This window comes from Euprymna scolopes, chromosome 32 (genome assembly GCF_053919585.1).
Source record: "Euprymna scolopes isolate OS-2025 chromosome 32, ASM5391958v1, whole genome shotgun sequence".
NCBI lineage: Eukaryota > Metazoa > Mollusca > Cephalopoda > Sepiida > Sepiolidae > Euprymna > Euprymna scolopes.
In genome coordinates, this window is record NC_136513.1 from 84,284,633 (window position 1) to 84,308,627 (window position 23,995).

General features: G+C 34.9%; 1 protein-coding gene across 1 annotated transcript in view; it reads left to right on the forward strand.

Moving 5' to 3' along the window:
• LOC145256459 (WD repeat-containing protein 43-like) overlaps positions 1–23,995 on the forward strand; it is an 88,449-nt gene that overhangs the window by 25,199 nt on the left and 39,255 nt on the right. Inside the window, exons 4-8 of the mRNA XM_080115388.1 lie at positions 1,384–1,501; positions 5,212–5,330; positions 6,938–7,034; positions 13,338–13,402; positions 19,735–19,891. Of these exons, the coding sequence (XP_079971514.1) occupies positions 1,384–1,501; positions 5,212–5,330; positions 6,938–7,034; positions 13,338–13,402; positions 19,735–19,891 (556 nt within the window). The remainder of the gene's footprint in view (positions 1–1,383; positions 1,502–5,211; positions 5,331–6,937; positions 7,035–13,337; positions 13,403–19,734; positions 19,892–23,995) is intronic.

Genomic DNA, 23,995 nt, shown 5'->3' on the forward strand with positions numbered 1-23,995 from the left:
AACTTAACACCATGAATAAATATTTGAACATATTAAACGTGAAAACTTTTTCCAAAATTACTGGATTCGTCATAGAATAACCCAAAAACGATTGATATGCCGAAAACAACAAAGCATAAATGGTTATATTGCAGTAAAATTTGTAATTTGGGTTGTTTTTCTTTATTCTCTTTAAAGTGGTATTTTATTATATGCATGAAGTCTGACATTTTATCGATCTGGTCGAGTTTGAGGTTATCTACCTAGCATTGTTCACAGGGCATTTTACTTTAATTTTTTAATTTTTTTTATTTTAATTTTTTTTTTATATATATTTACTAGCAGTTCAGCCCGGCTTTGCTCAGCCCTATGTACTGTCCATAACTTTATATGCATATTTATATATATATATATATTAAAGTTTGACTCGTGTTTAGATAACCTACATCTAAAATTTCAGGTGTTTAGACCCAAAATTGGTGGAGGAGTTTTCTAGACTCTGAAAAGGTCAACTCTTTCAACTTTGACTTCTTGGCAGCCAAATTCTCGCCCAAAAATTGATTAAAAAGCTTGTTGCATGTCTGAATACCCTTTTTGTAAAATTTCAAATATTTAGAGCAAAAATTGGCTGAATAGTTTGCTAGAGACTGCAAAGGTAAAATCTTTGCAACTTTGACTCCTTGACAGCCAAATTTTCGGTCAAAAACTGATTAAAAAGCTTGCCCTATGTCGAAATACACTTTATGTAAAATTTAAAATATTTAGACCAAAAATTGCCCAAGTAATTTGGTAGAGACTGCAAAGGTAAAATTTTCTTGAACTTTGACCCCTTAACATTTATTGGTTTGGGCTCAAATCAAATCAAGATTTTGATCTATGTCCTAGTAACTTACATCTAAATTTTCAAGTGTTTAGACCCAAAATTGGCGGTGGAGTTTAGTAGAGTTTTCAAAGGTCAAATTGTTGAACTTGGACCCCTTAACAGCCAAATTTCTGGCCGAAAACTGATTAAAAAGATTTTCCCAAATCTCAATACCCCTTATGTCAAATTTCGAGTCTGTAGACTGAAAATTGACAGAGTAGTTTAGTAGAGAAATATACACGCACACACTTTTACTTTTATATATAGATTCAGACTATGTTTTTCTTTGTACCTTCTCCAAAACTGTTTTATTTTTATTTTGAAAGTTTAAATTATCATTTGGTTAATAAATTGTTGATACAACTAAATTGTTATAAAACTATAATTTTATTATTGTGATATTGTTTTAATCTGTATAAAATTATTGCATGTAAAAGGCAATTATATTCAAAATATGGACACACAAACTTATTTCACAATTTTATGAATATAGATATTCCAAACGAAAAGTGTTTTTCTTAAAATTTTTTTTTTCTGTCCAGCAAATGGAAGGCAAGCAATAGTGCTCTCTACAGTATCTGCTTGGTATCAAAAAACAGATTGATCTCGGCTGGAAATCTCATCAAGTTATGGGATCTTGAAAAATACGAAGTTATCACGGTTAGTATAGTGTTATCTTTTTATATACATACACACCCACACCAATTCAAATTTAAAGTAGAAAAGATTTTTTCTAGTTAACATCAAAGGTTAATCATCAGCTTTAAAATAATTAAAAAAAAAAAATGCTTTGGTAGGTGAGTATGAGGATCGAACCCGTACCCTTGAGTTGGAAATTAATGTGTGAAAAAAAAAAGTGCAACGTTAACCATTGGGCTACCGCGACATACAACATAGACAAGTTTGAATTTATTTATTTAACTATAAAAACAGGCGTGCGCAATAAAAGTTAACTCTGCTGCTTCCATTTGACCTAATTAAGGTCAAATAGAAGTCACACAGCGTTTGGGTTTGTTTACCCAAATTTGACTGTTTTTTCCCCCAACAGATGTTGGGGAGGTGGAAAGCAGCTCCCAATTGTCCAGATTGAATAGCAATTGTATGATATAAAAGATTGATTAAAGCTGATTGCTTCTGGACGTTTCCCGGCGTGATGCTGAGAAACCTTACTTAGCTTTGAATTAGTTTCGCTTTTTATACGAAAAAGCCGAATCAACACGTGAGAAGCCAAAATAGCAATAATTTTGTAAAAGTCGATGTAAATAAATCTAGACGCGACCCGTGTTTCCAAATCCTAGATATTATTATCTAGGACCTATATAAACAGTTGTAAGCGATCGTAACGAACCCGGGAGCGTGTGCGAGAAAAGCCTTTTGAAGACATACACGAAATGGTCACACACATTTTGCCTTTTATATATATATAGATATGTCGGCAAGGTGATTTTCATTATCGGTGCAATTCTAAGTAAGCATTATACATTTCAACTTGCTGACATTTCTATTAGTTTTGCATATGCGCAAATTCATTCGTAGCTGAAAATGGTTTAATTTTTAAATCTTTTTTATCTGTCGGTAGTTTAAACAGTAGGAAATATGAATACAGCACTAAATGTCTTATCTTTCTAGCTGTGGCACCCAGGCCATTTTTTTATTTTTTTAATCTTTTGAAGTGCTATATATTAGGTGCAATATAATATTTAATGGAGAATTGGCTCTGTAATAATAGATATGAAATGTATTATGTTTCTTTTTTCTTTTTCTTGGGAGTCACCACTTATATAAAGTCCAAAAGCCACTTGAGGATAAGGGTTAATAAGTGTCAGATGGTAGTGTAGTCATTGTTAATGGTATAGATTAGGTAGAATTTTTTTTTTTTTTTTTTTTTCAAAGGAATTGCCACTTATCAAGGTCCAGAGGCCACTCAAGGATAAGAGTTAAAGAGTGTACAGTGATCAAAAGGACAATATAGTAATTGTTAGAAGTGTAAATTTGGTAAATTGGATTACTTAAGAAGAACGGCTCATCAAGAACTTGTTTATATTGGACTTGAAGACGACCATATTGTAGTCAGCAGGAAAGCAGAAAAGTTCCACAAGTGTGCAGTTCTAAGAAAGAAGCTTTGTTCATGGAATCTACGTTTAGGTTTAGGCACAGATAAAGAGTGGGGGAAATTATTGATAGTGTTTACAGCCAAACGAGTATTTCTCGTGAATGTTTGGCGAGGAGGGGGACATAAATTGGAGCTCAGACGAGCACTTGCCATGAAAAGAATGATAAAACAGAGACAGACTTGCAACGTCTCTTCTCTAAGAAAAAGGTTGCAGGGAAGAGAAAAGGGCATCCCCCAGTAGGCTACGAAGTCTATTCTGTACTCTGTCAAGGCAGAGTCCTCCTAGTAGCTCCTGACTAGATGTGACAGCAATACTCCATCCTTGGACGTACCTGGCTCTTATATAGGTAGATATCTACTGAATCGATAGAAGGATCCCATCATTTTTCCAGCGACCATGGCAACAGATTTGATGTATGTATTCTATTTTAGATTAGAAGTAAAGGTCAAGCCCAGGAGCATGCCAAAACATGGAGCCTCCCCAAGACGAGAGCCATTCATTTCAAGTGATGCCAAAATGGGGGTTAGAACGTTGATGATGTAAAGATAGAAGCTTGGTTTTAGATGCATTAAAAGTAACCAGCCACTTCTTTCCCCATTGTACTACATGCTCAAGATCAGAGGAGAGAGAATCAGAGAGAACTTGGTTGTTTACAGTCTTTGATGTGCTGACGAACTGCAGACACTTGTGCCCCCACAACGTAGACACCCTCGACAAACCAAATCCCACCCCCACACAGTAGAGATCCCTAGATGTAAAAGATCTTTCTACTCCAGTAGTTTCTTCCTCAGAACCGCTAGACTCTGGAATTCCATTCCAGGTCCCTGCTTCCCCAACTGTACTGACATGCAGAAGTTCAAGTGTAACGTGAACCGACATCTTGCTGCCCAAATTCCAACATAGTGCCCCAGTAGTTGCTGCCCCTGATAGTATAGTAGCAATGTGCCTTGTTTGGGGTGAAAATGTAATTAAAAAAAAAAAAGTGTTTTTTGATACATGGGGAAATATGGGGGTTGGCGACCTTGTCGCATCAGGTTGAATTATCTGCAAAATTCTTTGTCTGATGCTGATGAGATTACCTCAGGTTCATTGATGATAGTTGGGGTAGAGCGCACGCTTCTGTCTTAGATCCTGTTTGCTATTTGCAAAAATTGGTGGGAACCAAGCCTCTGCTCAACCACTTTCTACTTGACAGACTGAGCATACAACTCTCTCGCATTCTTCATTACTCTTTTACAGTGGTTGCTGGCAGTCCTGAAAGCAGTTTTAGTCTCAGTACATCTGTTACGTTGAAAGCAATGGAAAGTGATTTCTATGTACAATGGCAGCAGCACGTTTTGGAGAGAACCACGGCTGGCTGTTAGGTTTTTGCTGGAATTTTTTTCGAGGGTATGAAACTGTCTATACCTACAATTAACCATTCCGTTAGGTCTGATACTATAGAGGACACATCCTTTTTAAACCTGGAACGCAGAAGTAGATCTGATATAAATGAACGGGAGCTATCCCAGTCAGCCATAGAGTATTGATATACTGTACGATGGAGAGGTATGTCTGAGGGCTTATTACATTTCGTTTTTATTTTAACTGATACAACAGAATGGTTGGAAGATCCCAGTGGAGACAGAACAGAAGATGAACATAGCTCACGGCAAGTTGTGAGGAAAAGATCTAGGAGACTTGCATACTGACCGTCAGTATCACACGGGTGGGTTCGCGAACAATCTCAGTGAGGTCATAAGCAATGGAGAAATTGTGACAGAACAACCAAATCATCGGTCTTGTTTGAGTGAGTTAACCATTCCACATTGTGAACATTGAAATCTCCACAGACGTGAATGTTAACCGAAGGATGAGCAAATAGGATGTGGTCAATTTTCTCAGATATGCTCTTAAAGATAGTAACTCCGTTGTTGTGGGGGCAATAGAGGGCAAATATAAACAGTCGTGTGAGTAAGTGCAAGCCGAAAGCACATATGGGGATGGCTTAAAGAACTTGTGTACATTGGATTTGAAGACTACCATGTTATATTCAACTGGGAAGCAGGCAAGTAGAACAGTGTTCCACAGGCCAGCAGTTCTGAGAAAGAAGTTTTTTTCATGGAATCTGTTTAGATTTAGGCACAGATAGAGAGTGGGTGAAATTGTATGTAGTGGTTGTAGCTAGTCAAATGTTTGTTTTATTTTTGTGAAAGTTGGATAGGAGGGATCATAGATTGGAGATGAGTCGGTTGATTACATTTTTTTTCTTTACAGAAATACAGTGGACATACAACAGAAGTCTTGCAATTGTTACCTGTCATCAAAAACCATCATACTTTTGAATCCGCTTATTTCTTATCGGCAGCCGTTAATGATCGACTTGTTAGCGCTTGGTAAGTCATTGACTCATCTACCTGTTCATCCCTTTTTGTGTATTTTTCTTCTTGCATGAATCCACTCTGGATCCAAATAAGTATCAATTTGTTTCATTTTCTCATTAGGCATGGGTAGAGAACATTCCCCTCTCCCCATTGGCTTTATATTCCGTCAATTATTTAAAAAATATATTTTTTTTAAAAATTCTATTTGATTGATTGTTTATTAATGAATGTTAGACATGTGTGAGGGGGGATGTTAACTCTATCCACAATTAAATATATGGGTTTTCTTTGTTATAATAACAAAATATTGAATTTCAATTAAAACCAATAGTATCTACTTAACTATCATGTTGCAGTAATGAACATATCCAAAAATTATGAAAACCGATACTGTAGAAAATGAATTATTAAATAGTTTTTGAAGAAATTTGCAAGTTTGTAAGTTTTTCTTGCATAATAAATAAGGCTGTGAAAACGGAATATTCTTTTGACTTGCAAGTATATATCCAACACAGTAAGACAGTCAATCAACCAAGAACCACATCAGTCTATATAAAAAACATATAAGATATTAACGGATATATATTCGAGAGTCAAAACAATGAAAAGAATTTGATTTTGTCACAGTCCTAATAATAAACTGAACAGCTTGCATACTAACAGGGGAGATAATTGATTTCTTAATTTTAGACTAATTTTTAAAGAAATGAGTTATTTCCCTTGTGTTTATGTCGCATGTTACAAAAAAATCATTGTTTTTCATTGAATTATGGAAATACTTGTTTTCTATATATCTATAAAAGTGAGTGTGTGTGTGTACATTTCCCTATGCAATAACTGTCAATTTTAAGTCTACAGACACGAAATTTGATATACAGGGTACTGAGATTTGGGAAAATCTTTGTGATCTGTTTTCGGCCAGAAATTTGGCTGTTCAGGGGTCAAAGTTCAACGATTTGACATTTGAGAATTCTAGCAAACTCCTCCGACAATTTTGGGTCTAAACACTTGAAATTTTAGATATAGATTCCTTGGACATTGATCTAATTTAATAACTTGATTTGAGCCCAAAACAAATGTTAAGGGGTCATAATAGGGGTGAAAGTTAAAAAAAAATTTACTGCTTTTTTTTTCCTGCCGGGCTGAAATGCTAGTATATCTATAAAAGTGAGAATGTGTGCGTGAGGATGTTTCTCAACCTATATACTCAACAAATTTTTGATATACAGACATGAAATTTGGTATATAGGGTATTCAAACACGTGGAAAACTTTTTAATCGGTTTTCATCCGGAAAAAAGGGCTACTAAGGGGTCAAAATTGAAAAATATTTTGATATTTGGCGGGGTCATCGGAATTTTGTTTGTCAACTGTCATATTTCATGACTGCGTTTTTTTTTTTTTTTTTTTTTTCTTAAACACCTCTCTTCACATGGGCTGGCAACTGTTTTGATTTTTTTTTTTTCCCCCTCGCCGTGGTGATAAATGGGAGAATACAGTTAATAAAGAATCTGCATGTTCGTTAGTGGTGATATTCTCAAATCCAAAACCGAAAGATTACACTTGGTGCACTTGATAAATTTGACTGAAAAATAATTTTCTTTTTATTTACTTCTTCAGGTCTGTAAATACGAGTAAGGGGGACAAAAATGCTGTTGCGTCTTTTTCTTTACCTGAGGAACCAGTGAAATTGTCACTTTTGAATATCAAAGATCAGGTAAGTAATTTGCATTTAGTATTTCTGCAGAATATGCTTTTTGCTATTTTTAGATGGGATCTTCAAGTTAAATTCAATTTTTACAGTTTCTTTTAATTGTTAAGTGAAAGTACTGAATAGTTACAAAATGCCTTCTCCTCTTCATGTTAAGAATGGCTTTCTAAATAACGTTACAGCACAATCTGTATTCTGCATGAATACTATATATTATTTGCTTATTTTGATGCTTTAGACATCTTTTATACTGTTTTTAATCAATATTCCCATTCCAAATTTGTAATGGAAAAAAAAAGATTATATTGAAAAATAGATTCAGAAGATTCTTAGAGGTGAATCCCCATCCGTATGCTGGCTTCATTATTTATAGATTTTTCAACATCATACCAACGCAATCAGTAACTCGGTCTTAGATTGGAAACTAGCTTCCAGCACCATGCTACTAAATGACATTTTTTATTGGTCTGTTGAAGAATTTGTGTAGGTAGCTGAAGGTGATCTTACTCTCCGCCTTTTTTATCGAGGTTTATGTTGTTTCAATTACATATTTTTGAACATTTCATTAACTGTTGGTTGATCTTTGCAGAATATTTTCTAAGACTATATGTTTGTGGATAATAAACGCTAGTGTACATAATATCTATATACTTATAAAACTCTGTGGAACTTGCTTGCTTTTTTGTCTGCATCTTGTCTTTGACAATCAGGCGATTCCATCTTTGAAAAAATGGTATGACAGATGAATTTATATATATATATATATATATATGTCATCCACATACAGTACTGTTTCACAGCTCATCAGTGCGGCTAGACAGGCATCTGCCTCAAGCCAGGATCGAAACCCGACCACCCAAATGACAGTCAAGGCTTCTCATCATTACGCTATATGTCTGATGCTGTATTGGTAATGAATTAACAATGTTTTGACATCTTCCAGATACCTCTGCTCAATTTGTTTACACAAAGAGCGTCGCTTATATATATATATATATATATATATATATACCTGCTTGAATCTTGTCTTCAACGATTGGCTGATTTCATCTTTTAAAAAAGGATGGCAGGTAAATTTATTTACATATGTGAGTGTGGCTTAGAGGCTAAGGAATAAGGATGGAGAGTTGTATGTTTCGGTTTCGATTCTAGCTGATGGCACCCAAATCATATATTTTTTTAGTTTGGTCTCACTACTAAGTTCAATATAATAATCGATAGAGAATTATCTCCATAATAAATACATAATCAGCATGAATAAAATTATCATATTAAGGCGTATCTCATGACCAGGCAATGCCGGGTGGCCTACTAGTATACTACGAAAATCTTGTGGACCTTGTTCATTTCCGTACACATTTTATGACATCATTCACATTAAAAGAATTGGAAAATATTGGGTAGATGATTTATAACAGCACAAAAGAATGTTTATATATATATATATATATATATATATATGATAATTACTTTGACCCTTTAAGAATGAATTGTGTAAAAGTTAAGCACTGTCTGAGAAATAAAAGGTGGTTGACTGACCCTGTGTGCAAGATTGTGTTTTTCGGTTGCTCGATCACTATAGATTGTCTCAATAACATTATGCCTGCATTTGGCGTTATAAATGTTAAATTTCCTTTGATTCTCATGGCAGTTGATGGTGGCCTAGGGGTAATGTTCCTTGTTAATGGCATCAAAGGTGGTTTTGTGGCAGCGTTCGAATCCTTTGACCAGTGGTAATCGTCACTTCCTGAACTGATGATTGCGAAATTATGAAATCCTAGCGTCTGTAGGTATATATAAAAAAATAATTTAATAATTATATATATATATATATATATATACATACACACACACGTCCACACCAAATACTCGCCTAGCTGAAACAATTGCCAACAGCTTTCTTCACTTTCTATCTGTGCCCAGAACTAAACGAAAATTTGGTGAGCAGAGTTTCTTTGCTAGAACTATCTGTGGAACACAATACCGTTTGTCTACTTCCCATCTGACTATAATATGGTCATTTTGATGTGAATAAATTCCTATTGAGCCCTTGATTTAGATAATCTAGCCGTACCCAAGTTTCACCGTGACAGATCATCTCGCTTAACCGTTAGCCTTTAATAGTTGCTGAGCCATAAGTAATAGGCCTCCAATTAAAAAAAGAATAATATACATATGCTTATAAAGAAATATATACTTTTATTGTACATGTTCAATAAAATTTTTTCCAAATCGCCACAATCAAGCTCAATGAAAATGAATTTACACTTTCAGAGCACATATATTGGAAGTAAACATTCAAAACCAAAGATGTATTTATATTGCAGTCATTTTATTTTATTGTTAGTATAGTGCGTCTTACATGTGTTTCGTTGAATGGTGAAAATTTACCAAGCAACTCATCAGAGACAGGTTTATGTTTCTTGGAAAAAAGACAGTTGGAGATTTTTTTTTTCTTCCTTGGATTAAAGAATAAAAATTGGAAGGAAATAGAAATCCTGAAAAGGCATAAGTGTAAAGATCTTAATTTATTTATTGCGGACTATTATCCTCATCTTTTTTTGTTGTTTCACGACGTTTCGGGCAACTATTTCTCTGGCCTTCGTCAGGTGATAACCGCGATGAGATAGGAACTCTGAATGTGTTCTGTAAAGCTTAATTTCCCGTTTCTGACACTGGTAAAGCTGCGATAGTATTTGATGGTTACGTTGGAGGACCAAACACTAAGGACATTACCCATCAGAGACGCCGCCAAAATCGAACAAGTAACAAAGTGAACATTGCTGAAGGAACAAAATTTGTCGAAACAAAAAGGAGAATTTCCTTTAGAATATGGAAAACAGTCTCTTATCAATTTCATTTCACAATGAATGAAGGACAGAGGTTGTCACGTAATACAATCAAATGGGAATGCAGATGTGGATATTGTTAAGGCAGTCGTGTCAATGTTATCCAACAAAAGTACTAGTATTTCCATAGCAATGGCCAACGACTCTTTATCTGAGAGTCCATCTTTCAAACTCCTTGGCCTAACGTTCACAGGAAACATGAGTTGGAACAATTACATTGAAGGCATTGCCAGGGCCGCTGCAAGAAAGGTGGGCTCTCTCTACCGTGCTAGAAAACTACTAACACCCGAAAGTATCCTGTACCTCTATAAGGCCACCATTCGCCCATGTATGGAGTATTGCTGCCACATCTGGGCTGGTGCATCTGCTACTAGTCTCTCGCTCCTTGACAAGGTTCAAAAGAGTCGCAAACCTGATAGGCCCTGAACTGGCATCTAAGCTTCAGCCTCTGTCCCATCGACGAAATGTTGCATCCCTCTGCCTTTTCTACAAGTATTTTAATGGTGAATGCTCTGACGAACTGCAATCACTTGTGCCCCCATGACGTGAGCACCCTCGACAAACCCGACAGGCTGCTAAATCCCACCCCCCACACTGTAGAGATCCCTAGATGTAAAAGATCTTTTTACTCCAATAGTTTCTTCCCCAGAACCGCTAGACTCTGAAATTCCATTCCAGGTCCCTGCTTCCCCAACAGTACTGACGTGCAAAAGTTCAAGTGTAACGTGAACCGACATCTTGCTGCCCAAATCCCTACATAGTACCCCAGTAGTTGTTGCCCCTGATAGTAGCCCCCTACACCAAAGTGGCAATGTGCCTTGTTTGGGGTGAAAATGTAATAAAAAAAAAAAAAAAAAAAAAAAAATATGTATATATATCATTTTATTTGGAATTCATTATTGAGATGAGTATTATTTATATTAATTTATTCTGTTGCGGACTATTATTCTCATCTTTATTAGTTGTTGTTTCACGACGTTTTGACCAACTATTCCTCTGGCTTTTGTCAGGTGACGGGATAGGAACTCAGAATCTCCTAACTGCATCCTCAGCAATTACTGCCTTCCATAGTTGTCGTATCACTGTGTTTTGACCAAGTAAGCCTCTGGCTGGCTTTAGGTAGGATTGAAACTGCTATCTTCAGACAATTCTCACCTGGAACTGTAGAGATTCAACGTCTCTATCCACTGTATCACAGGTCCCGAAGGCCAGAAACCTTGGCCGAAACGTTATGAAATAACAACTAAGAAAGATGAGGATAAAAGTCCGCAATAAATAAAAATTAATAAATAAAATTCATCTCAATAATGAATTCCAATTAATATATGTAAAGATCTTGTTATATAATTTGTTAGAGAAACCCATTGGAATTCAGTCAACAAGGAGACTTTAATTTATACATTGCCATATTTCACGTTTGGTTTGGAATGTTGTTTGTTTGTAATTTGATTAATATGTACAAAGGGTACACTGTTTTATGAAAACAGACTTATTCCAACATGATTTCTATATACTATTCAAAGGAAATCTACATTCAATAAGTAACCTCATTTGCATATTTATTATATTAAAGGAAATCTATTTTAAAATTGGTTCTGCATATCATTAATCGCTTTTAGTGATAAAATAGTTTTAATTGTTGTGTTTAGGAATATTATTTAAAGTTGATTTATTTAATTTATTTGAATTATTATTAACCAACATTAGTTGCAATTAAAAACAGAAGTAAGCTTTATTTAAGCTGAGAGTTATTTCCCTTTTGATTTTCATAGATGAAAATGGATGTGATTTTTGTTTCCATAAATCCAACATGTTCAGTTTCAGGGAAATTGTAGCGATGTTTTGACCCGGCAACCTCTGGTGTTTGCAGCTTGTGCTGGCTGCATTGTTCGATATGCAGTGAAAGCATTTTAGTTCTTAATCATACATTTTAAATTTATAGTAAAATTAAAAATTAGTTATCTCCTTTTTGGATTTTTAGGTGATTATTTAAAAATGTTTTGTAGTAGCAAGCATTGGACGAAATAATTTTTAAAATAAACTATATCATTGCCAATAATATGATGTAACGGTTTAAAACTGGTTAATCGAAAGCAAAATTGTATTTTGTGAGCTAAAATGCTATTTGGGTCTGACTCTTTAAAATTAGACGAGATAACTGTGTCAGACTTGGGGGGGGGGCTTTGTCTGGGCATAAAATATGCTTAAATATGATATTTTCATTTGTCCAGATTTTGTATATATTATTATATAGTCGTGATTTCCAAAGCAAAAAAAAAAAAATTTAGGTGCTATCAACTAGAATTGAAACCAAAACTAACATTCAAAGCTGGTGACGTTATCACTGTACCAATGTGACACGCTTATGAACTAATTAAAAATAAACTAAGATGAATGTATAAAATGTTAAAGGATTTTTTTTTTTTCTTTCAATTTTGACCCTTTAAAAACAATTTTGACCGGCTATAAAAGTAAGGCTTGTAAAAAAAAAAAAATCCAATCATTTGAGGCCCCTAGCGCCATTCCGCGACTTTTAGTTTCAGAGATCATAGAGTTTCAAAATATAGAGACAGACTGACATATAGTTGTTTATATATTAGATAAACCATTTTCCTCCCATTCTCTAATACTGATCCTGACATAGTTACTGTGAACAAATTTCATTTCAGGTCTGTTACGTACTGTTGTGTTCAACAAATAAAATGACAAACTTTGGTTTATAAAATCAATCAGTTTATTTTGACATGTTGGTGTATGGATGGGTGTGAGAGAGTGGGTGGTTGATCTTGGTTGCGTCATTTGGAGTGTGGTCGCATACTCTGTAGTCTCGAAAACGCATTCTTACGCATTCGTTCAAATTCTTTCTTTTTCTTATTAGCTTGTAGTGATCTTTTGTCCAGCGATTTTCAATTCATGAAAATATAGTTTTGTTTTGTTTGCATCTATTTGCCAATCATTCACTGACCATTGTATCACCCGAGTTCAATAACCAGGACGGTTCATTCATTGCTTGCTATTCTGACCTGCTACACAACATAATGAATTCATTTATTTATTTGTTTCTGCTTACTTTTTGTTTCACATGAAATTGACTATGACTTTTTTTATGGACGAGGCATGAAGACAAAATTACTTCAAGGTCAAAAACTAGCCAACTAACTGTTAGATAGATTCTGACTCGGAAAACAGCAATTCTTTCCCCCACATTTTTGCTAGAAACATTGATCCTGGAATATGAGGACTAAGGGACAAAATAAGGGAAGCAAGATGTACAAGGTTGCCGAAAATAAACTCACGGTTCACTTTGTATTCTCCTTGGATGTTGGGAATTAGCGTTTTTATTTTTACTGGAAATTTTAATTTATTTTCTGATTCTTTGTGTTTGAAATAGTTTTGGAAAACTGAATCTGCTTTTTATGGCTATTTTAAAAAATAATTTTTTTTTTTTTCCTCCCTTCAGCCAATGCATTTATCTGTTGTCACGAAAGGTGGACAAGTTTTATACTTTGAACATGTTTTAAACGGGTAAGTACAGTTACTAATTTTTTTTTTTTTCCAAGCCTTCTCTAGTGCTTCAATTTTCTTCTGGACTGGTGCACTAGCCACAAGTCTCTTTACAGATTTGAAAAAAAAAAAAAAAAAAAAAAAAGAATCTCTGAATGAATAGGAACCACATTTTAGAACTTTTTTTAGATGAGGATCTGTTATTTGTATTTAGATTCTTCGGACTACTGTTCTCGTCTTGAGTGTCATTTTCACAATGTTTCAGTTGACGTTTTTCAGGTGTATCTTGTCAAAACTCTGGGAATCTGGGCTGAATTTCGAAAAGAAATCTTTATTTACTGAGGACTTCTTCTATCCAATCATGGCTGGTAGAATGAAAGCCTGCTATCCTCGTGAAATAAATAAAATGTTCTGTTTGAAATTCTATGCAAATTTCACAGTGTGAGAAAAACCTTCCGATTTGTCTTGTGTCACGTAGAGTTAATGACATAACAAGATAGTTTGGAAGTACATGTAATCAGTTAGTTAGGAATTAGTAAATTTCGAATGAATGAGTTTGAACGAGAAGACGGGACAGGTAAGTTCTTAGCTGGGTGAGTCGGTCAGCCATGGAAGCATTCAGCTTGAAAGATAACTCTTGAAAAAGGAATAGTGTGCAACTCCAGAACAAAAAGTCATAACAGGAATAAATGTAGAAAAACAATTTGGTTGTCTGATTTGTTGGGTTTGGAACAATCCAGTAATGGTTGTGACCAAAAAGGTATGTTCTTCCTTTGTCTGGGTAAGCATACAAAGACGCTATTTGTCACGTCAGTTGAACTATTGTTGGAGCTATCTATATCTGTTTATTATGTGTTAAAAATGTACACGCACACACCCGCAAGAAATTTAAATAAATGATCACGAACATTAGAACCTACAACACGCACACACATACACATATATACTAGTGGGGGTACCCGGTGTTGCCTGGGTGTGTGGAGGTGATATGATAAGGAACCCCGGGGGAGGGAGGAAGAGAGGTGTTAAAAAATAATGTGGTAGTAGCGAGATTCAACGGTGTTGCCCAGGTTGAGTAAGGAATGGGAGAGTGGATTAAAAATAAATTGGTAGTAGTGGTGGGAGGTGAAACAACAGTAGACAGTTTAAGTGGAGAGTGGGGGAGTGGTAGTAGGCAAGCAGGCTCGAACCTGTAACACGAAGGAGGATTAAAAAAAAAAGTGACATCTTTACCGATGTCTCCACAGTCCGGCCGGAAGTTTGGAACGTTGAAATTAAGCAAAGTCAATCCAACCGATACGATGACTTGCAAAAATGGCGATTCAAAAAAACAACCTCTCATTGTAGAAAACCGCCCAGTTTAGGGTGAAGGAATTAATGTTTTTGGCCAATTTTTTTATATTTGTTGTTCGAAGGGTTGAGGTTTAAAGCGATAACAACATCATGATAATCCAGCCTCTGTCGAAAGTTTTTGCAAGACATACAAAAAGAGATTTTTGCCCTTTATATAACAGACTAGCGTCGATGCCTGGCATTGCCTGGGTGTTTGTCGGTATGAATGTAGGAAAAAAAAAAATTCTTTGGTAAGCAGGTAGGTTCGAACCTGAAACCTTGAGGCGAAGCTGGAAAAGAAAGTGAAAGGAAGCCTGATGACTTACTGTGACGCTAAGATGGCAGAGGAACTGAGAATGGTTGAAATTAAACGATTAAAAAATTAAGTGACAGGTGTGTAAATTTAACGAGGTCAAACAAGTTTCTGCGTATTTGCCCAAGATGTTGGGGAAAATCAGTTCCCCATAAAAAAGGGGAGTGTCCAAATGAATAGCAATTGTCTAATATGATGGGTTTTCCCAGCATTGATCAAAGCTTATTGCTTTTCTGGATGTCCCTGGCACGAGTGCCAGGGAGCTTGTTTGCTACAAACACACAGAGAGTAAAAAAAATGTGGCGAAAATAGTGTGTAAAAGTCGCTCAAATAAAAGATACACTACCTCCTTTCGTAAATCGGAGGGGTTATAATACGATGATGATTCCTCTGTTCAGTCTTGAAAGACAAAGGATACCCCCTGTAGGGACAGCTGCGCATGTAATTGTGAGGCAAGGGTTGCACAATCATCAACCACACCTCTCCTGAATCTGCACTGTTTGAGTCCAGTGGCAAGGAGAAGACCAGAACGACTGGAAACAATGCCGAGATAAGCGGAGAGCACATACAGCACCTGGAAGTCTCAAATGGTCACCCTTATAGTACTGACCAGGCTCAACGTTGCTTAAGTTCGGTGATCCAGTGGGAACCGGTGTGTTAACGTGATTATGCTGTATGTATTATAATATAGGGAGTATATAAAAAGATGTAAGAATTAGTGGACCCCCCCCCCCCCCACCCCTCTTCCCTTCCGGAAAAAAGCCTTTGCTGGACATACAAAAAAAGTGCACACACTAACACACATTTTCACTTTTATATTATAGACTAGTGTGGGTGCCCGGTGTTGCCCGGGTGTTTATAGTTGTGTGTTGCGAAAAAAAACAGTTGTAGTCGAATCTGGAGCCTTGACGCGAAAGGAAAAAGAAAGTGTGAAAAAAACTGACATCTTACGACTCTGCCATGACAGAAGAGGAACTGAAAAGTGTTTTAATTTAACGATTAAATGGTTAAGTGACGGGTGCGTAAATTTAATGAGGTCAAACATCACATGATAGGGGAAACTTAATTTTGGCTGCAAGCCAGTTTCTGCATTTCCTCCAAGATGTTGGGGAAAAACCAGCTCTCCATAAAAAAGGGAGAGTCCAACTGAATATCAATTGTCTGATATGACGGGTTTTGCCTGCCTTGATCAAAACTGATTGCTTTCCTGGACCTCCCGGTACGAGTGCCAGGTACACGCCTTTGTTCGGATTCAGTTTCGCTTATTTACGGAAAAGCCAAACAAACACGCGGAGAGTAAAATATATTGCGAAAATAGTGTGTAAAAGTCACTCAAATAAAAGATAGAGATGACCTCCTTTCGTAAATCGGAGATATTATAATCTAGGGAGTATATAAAAAGTTGTAAGAATTAGTGACCCCCGCTGAAAAAGCCTTTGTCAGACATACAAAAAAAGAGCACACACACATTTTCGCTTTTATATCTATAGAAGAAGTAGGTACGGACAAAAATGGTTTTGAAAGCCGATTTATCATAATTTTTTTTTGTAGGTTTCCGACTACTTTTTGATTGTATTTGGAAGATAAAGGACTAAACCTAATTTCCAAAAGGAAAAAAATATTTTTACACGTGGAAAAAAAAACTTATGAAAATGTTTTCACGGCGAGCTACCCAATTCAGCTAAATTTTAAAGTTAAATAAATTCATAGTAAAAAATCCTTTAAAAGATAAATATTAGTTTTCTGGGTCTATTTCAAAGATAATTAATAAAGTCCTAAGATATTGAATTAAATAAGTAAAAAAAAAACACCTTGTTTGTACAAAATATAAATAATTAGCCCAAAACCGAGTGATTCCAGCGTTCGCAAAATGCAACAAACTAAAATTTTGTAAACACGAAAATTACAAAGGCCCAAAATTTCAGGCAGTCGAAAGACTGTGAAAATGACATCTTGTAATTAAAAGCGAGGAAGTTCTTTTTTTTTTTTTTCCCCAGTCACGCATCCGTACATTCCTTTTTTGAACATTTGTATTAATTTTTGCATTTTTTAATTTGATTATTTTTCTATGTTCTTATTTTTAAATTAATTTTTTTTCTCAATTATTGTTCAATATTATATAAAAAATATGTTATGCCGAAAGTTTCACATTCTTGTGAATAAGGGAATTATTAAAATCTTGCGTATAAAAATTATGCGAAACCTGTAATTTAAAAAAAAAAGTAGAAATATTTTTTGCAATTATAATTTTTTTGTGTGAAAATATTAAATAAACAATGCTTAATTCAATGGTAATATCGTTAGTTCGAGAAATTCATATTTTTTTGAGTTATATAGAATTCATTTATACGGATTTAGGGGCTTTTTTCGTAATGTTCCTGTAAAAATTATTTTATTTTTTTATTGTTACAAATTACGATGCTTTATTTATATAAAAAAAAGCAAAAATAAATTCTTGCGTTTTTTATTTACTGAAAACTATAACTTTAGTAAAGGTATTTTTTGTTTAAACAAAATAATACATTTCCATTCGGATTTAAATAAAAATAATTAGTTCATTATATTCCACGATCATCATTTGATAAATACTGAAAATTTCATTAAAATTGGTTAATTTGTGATTTTTTGTCTGATAGTCTTCATTTTAACATCTTCCAACAGCTTATGGAAGTTGCTGGAGATTATCATAAACCCGATAAAGATAGAGGACAAAAATTATATTCAACGTATTTGACATCTGGATATCGTTGATCATAATCAAGAGCAACATAAAGGTCCAGTTTCCATTAGCGATTACGCCGAATTGTAGGAAAGGAGAACACCATTCCTTTCTAAAATTACTCCACTTATCCTTGATCCTCACTTCACTTTATAATGCTGAGTGTTTAGCAAGGGTCATCAAGTACCATTTTTGAAGTCTTTTATATGACTTGATCAAGGGTTGAACCATGGCCTCCTGATCAATTTCTTAAAAGTATCGAGTTCTTTCATTTTAAAATTAGAAAAAGGTATTTGTACAGTATCCTACCCAGGAAATAAGGTACTTGTACAGTATAGTACCCACATGAAAAACAAAGAACATCTTACCTGTGATGTATATAAGTTATCAAAACCAAAACTCATGTAATATATTTGAGTAGTATGACATTTCTATAAGAAATAAGGTGCTTCTTCACTATAGCACTCTGATGTAAAAACAAACTCTTACCTGTGAAATACAGAAAAGTTAGCACCACAGAAAATTATGTAAATTATTTAAAACTAGCGGGGGTACCCGGCGTTGCCCGAGTGTTTGTTTCCGGGACGGGGGGGGGGGAAGTTTTAAAAAATGTTATGGTAGAGGAAGGATCAATTCCGGACTCATGAGTAAAAGTAGGAAAATAAAGTGTGAAAAAAAAAACATCTGCAACGTTAACAGTTCGGCCACCAAGAAAAGTCCATTCCACTTGTTTAGGAAAAGAAAAAAAAAATTGACTACGGTAGGTCGGCGCGAACGTGAAAATATAATGTGAATTGTCCAGCACGCTAACCACTACGCCACAGAGCACTGCAGCTTAGTTTAGTGATTTTAAATAACTTCACATGAAAGAACTACGAAGCCAAACCGGTGTTCTCTTCTCAACTGTTCCTTGTGAACGATCCCCAAACGGTGTTAAGTGGTAGTAGGGGGAGGAGGAATTTATAAGAGAGAAAATATTTTACCACTTCCATTGATCTTAACCGATTTTGGCCGTGACTTCTCAGCAGAAAAAGTATAGAAATCTAAGATTATCGAGGAATTTGAGAAATAATAAGCCTATAACACACCTCAGATATTGTTCTGCCGTTTGTGCATATTATATTTGCATGAAATATCTTGATTTTTAATCCTATTAATGTCAAAATCAGACGGGAAAAAATGAGTTCATTTTATTTATATAGAGATATGTGTTGTACATTAACCGCCCCCCCCCCCCCCGAAAAGGAAATTTTTTTTTCATATATGTGCTGTAAATTTTTTGTCCTAGGGAAAGTACAATTATTTCATACATATAATACCTGTCCTCGGGTAGGTAAAATATGATTTTGCTCAAGATGGCAAACGATACATAGACATCAAAATTTCCTCTGAGAAAAATTTTGAACATACCTATTATTCTTAGGAGAATAATAGGTATGTTCAAAATTTTTCTCATTGTCTTGTACGGTCCCGAGCAACACTGAGTGGCCTTGCTAGTATATGATAAATTCTATTTGGTATAAATCTTTACTCTTATAAACCATACCAATAAAGTATTATGGTATACTACCTGCTCTACCTACATTTTTGCTTGAACTATTCCTATTTTTAGTTTCAAGCATCGGATTAATCTATTCAAGTTTATCATCTCGGTCTGTCAAAGCATGTGTCTATTTTTTCCAGCTTTCATTTTATAACATTTAATCAAGCCAAACAAGGTCTCTTGCCACTAAAACTTAAGGATCCAGATTCATAGGGTCATTCTAGATTTCAAAGTCAGTTTTGTACCCTGTCAAGGTAGGAAAGGATGCTCTGAGCGGCATCTCTCTAGATGTGGCAACAGTACTCCATCTTAGGACCTATTTGAGTTTTATATCGGTAAAGAATTGTATTCAGAGTCAGGTACTTTTTTCTGCAATCGTTTTTTTTTTTTTTTTTTTTCTACAAAAACTTCATGTTCGGACCCTTTTCTTTAATTGGCAATTTCAGGAATATGAAGAAACCATTGCGTCCAAAAATCACAATCAAGGTTTGCAGTTCATCAGGGAAAACGTTTCCAATTTTAGCATCATATCTTGCTGATGATAACGATGGTACGATTACGATAGCTCATGGTTCTTTTATCAAACCTGTATTTGAACGTGTGGTGAGTAGGATTACGTCTTTCTTTTTGTGCATTACAATTTGATTTTTTCATCCGATTTTATTTATGTATGTATTTTTTTTTTTATTGTATCATCAAACTCCCATTTTCTTTAATGTTGAGTCTCAAATTATTGCATTAATTCATACTAGCAGGACTTGTGTAAATTCCACGGGACTCATTCATATGTAGTATATTGATGTCGGCATTCTTTAGATGTTCAGTGTAAATGGAGACGCGCTGATATCATTGTAGCTTTTTTGTTAAAACTGCAAAAGTATTTATCTAAGATAGCAGGGACGGCCGGTGTAGCATGGTCATAAAGTCCGCTTAAATATATGAAATCTGCAAGAATTAAAATATATATTATTATAGAGTTAATGTTCTGTTGATTTTTTTATATGTTAATAAAGTTGCGATTTCAAAAATAAAAAAATGTCCATATGACTTGGGTGCATTAGCTTGAATCGAAACTGAAATAAAAAAACTTATGAAAAAAAAAAATATATATATATGAGTTCCTTCAGCCGAAACCAAAACTTGTGAAGAATTCTTGGTAAAATTATTTATGACAAGAAATAGAAGAACATAACAATTAAACGACTTGGGTGTAAGCCTGACACACAAAAGAACACACACGATATCATTAATATATAGATACTTGAGTCGCAATATCTGATCTACTGGAATCAGTGTCAAAATATTTAAGGCATGAATTACTATTGACAACATTTTAATATGAAAATTTCAATTCTTCCTTGCTGAAGCCTATCTGGTACCCTACAATGGTTGTATCGTTTGAATTACACAAACAGCTACATAGCGGCAACCGAAAAAAAAAAAATCAACAGTTGTTCATCTCCCATCGTCCAGGTCCTGGATATGACCTTAAACTATATCCGATGGTGAGGCCCCAGCTTGCGGGCTCTGGGGAGTACGGAGCCACCCTTTAATTGCCATTGCTCCCAGGTCCATTCTGATCCAGAGTGGTACTACCTGTTAGGGTCCCAACTATGGGTTAAATAGAAACTGACTTGCAAAAAACAAATATATTCTATTAAAAAAATTTTCTTCAAAATCACCGGATTCAGCATTAAATAACCTGAAAAGTGTTGATATGCCGTAAAACAAAAACAACCAACCAACCAACCCATTGTCCAAGAAGAACCAGCAGAATATGTTAGATACGACTTGAGAAGTGAAGATACGCACGTGTTCTGTAGACTCCTACACGTGACACGCCATGAACTAGGGTTGTGGAATATGTCGACTAGATATGCAGGTTTGGTAAAACCGCCCCCTCTCGTCGCCCTAATGGTGTTACCCGTTGGTTGTGAGTAATGATCTATGATGTCTAAAGATGGCAACTTGGTGACTGAACAGCTGGAGACTCCACTTTAAATTGGACTAGATCGGTGATTTGGACGGGGCTCTACGGACAAACTTATCTTTAGTTGACCTTTGAAAACTAAATATTTTCGTTTACTAGCCAAATAGAAAAGTTACTAGCCAAACCCACGTGATTTTTAGAATATGATGTTCGTTCTGTGACGAGTATGTACGTCATAAAGACTTTTGCGTTTTTTTTTTTTTAATAAGTGTAATTCTAAATATATAATAAATTTTATGGTGATACTTGAAGATATAAACATTCTAATTTCTCAGATATTTTTTTAAACAGCCTTTGTTAAAAAAAAGTGTATTGTTCTATTAAACTTTTATTGTTTAAATAATTTAACTTTGTTCGTGGTCCTGGATATGACCTTAAACTATATCCAGTGGTGAGGCCCCAGCTTGTGGTCTTTGGGGAGTGTGGAGCCACCCTTTAATTACCATTGCTCCCAGGTCCACTCTGACTTGGAGTGGTAGTACCTGTTAGGGTTCTAACTATGGGTTAAATAGAAACCGACTTGAAAACAACAAATATATTCTATTAAAAAAATTTTCTTCAAAATCTTTGGATTCGGCATTAAATAACCCGAAAAGTGTTGATATGCCATAAAACAAAAACAACCAACCAACCAACTTTGTTCGTTTTATTAAAAAAAAAAAAATAAATAAAAGTTGAAAATATATTTTTTGCTCAACTTTGAAAGATTGTCAGTGGCAGAAATATAATCGCCAAAAGAATAATTATTTCTAGTCGCCACTTTGAAAAATCACTCGCAAATGTGACTGTTTCACTTGCAATGTACAGCCCCGTTGGAGAGGTCTGATTCTATTGGCCCGTCATGAGAAGCCTTAAGGTTTATAAAATCTAACAAAATAAGGGCTTGTGGGCTTTGGGGAGTGTGGAGCCACCCTTTAATTACCATTGCTCCCAGGTCCACTCTGACCCAGAGTGGTAGTACCTGTTAGGGTCCCAACTATGGGTTAAATAGAAAGCGACGTGAAAACAACAAATATACTCTATTAAAAAAAATTTTCTTCAAAATCTTTGGATTCGGCATTAAATAACCCGAAAAGAGTTGATATGCCGTTAACCCCCCCCCCCCAACAAAACAAACCAAAAACAGTTTTTCATACAACAAAATGTGAACCTTAGATTGTGTTAATAAGGATCAGTCAAATTGGTGGAGAATTGTCTGAAGATAGCGGTTTCAATCCTACCTAAAAGCCGGCCAGAGGCTTACTTGGCCAAAACGTGATGAGACGACAACTATGGAAGGCAGTAATTGCTGAGAATGCAGTTAGGAGATTCGGAGTTCTTATTTCGTCGCGGTTAACACCTGACGAAGGCCAGAGAAATAGTTAGCCGAAACGCTGTGAAACAACATCTAAGAAAGATGCGGATAATAGTCCGCAATAAATTAATAAATAATACTCATCTCGATAATGAATTCCAATTAAATGTTTATCCCATCACAGAACTGATTCCAAAATTCTACTTTTAACTATACGTATATCACAGGAATATTTATATTATAAAATATAGCCAGTCAAAAAATGAAGAACACTATGGAATTACAAAGCTTGATCAGTGGTATGAACTGCGTTTAATTCTTTATGGTGTGGCCAGTCATAAGAAGTGATTGACATGGGATTTAAAAATGACCAACTTGTAATGAGCGGGAGAGCAGAAAATCAGTAATGTTTTGCAAACTGGAAACCTTTGCAATGAAGATCTGTCCTTATCTATCTATATATCCATTACAATAGAAAAATGCGATCATGAACAGTAATATGGTTAAGCTTAAACATAGAAAAGTAAAGGACTAGTTGTTAAAACTGGAAAAGAAAAGGACAAGATATTCTAGTAATAAAGATAATAAAGATAATAAATATAAATTTATTATCTTAAAATATTGCAGCATTAAGAGTTGATTATATAATGTCATAAATTGAATTATTTTAAGTTATAAATGTATATTTTTTGTTAGAATATCTTGCTCTTTTCTTTTCCGGTTTTAACAACTTAGTCCTTCACTTTTCCATGGTTAAGCTTAATCATATTACTTCTCATGATCGTATTTCTATCGTAATCCATTTTTCCAGGCTTCCAGTAAATTCACTTGTTCTTTGTTTAATTTCAGTCTTTTTTTTTTTTGCCCCCAATAAACATTACACATATGTAATAACAATATATGACACTCGTCTGCTTTCAATACCCCCTCCCCCCTTCCCCAATTATCTCTTTCATTTTCTCTCTTTCACTTATTACTTCTCTTTTTGCGAGAGCGGTAACAGTAGTCGCTGAAGCGAAACATCGGTCAGCTCTTTGTTTTTTTATGATTTTGAACACCAGAAAATTCCTCATAACTTTAGTTTTACTGAACGAAAATTGAGAAACATTTTTTCACAATATAGCTGAGAAGAAGATCTATAAACCGTATATAATTGTTTGAAATCTGGTCGTAAAATGAGTGAGTGGTGAAGCTTTAAAGCAGTTGTAAATGACTAAAACTACCACTTAACGATATATTCAAACACTACCATGTTTGAATGATAAAAGTGAGAATATGAGGGCACTTCTCAACCTATATACTTGAAGAATTTTTGATCTATAAAATTGAAATTTGGTATATAGAGTATTCAGACATATGGAAAACATTTTAATCAGTTTCCATCCAGAAAAAAGGGTTGCTAAGGGGTCAGAATAATAAAAAA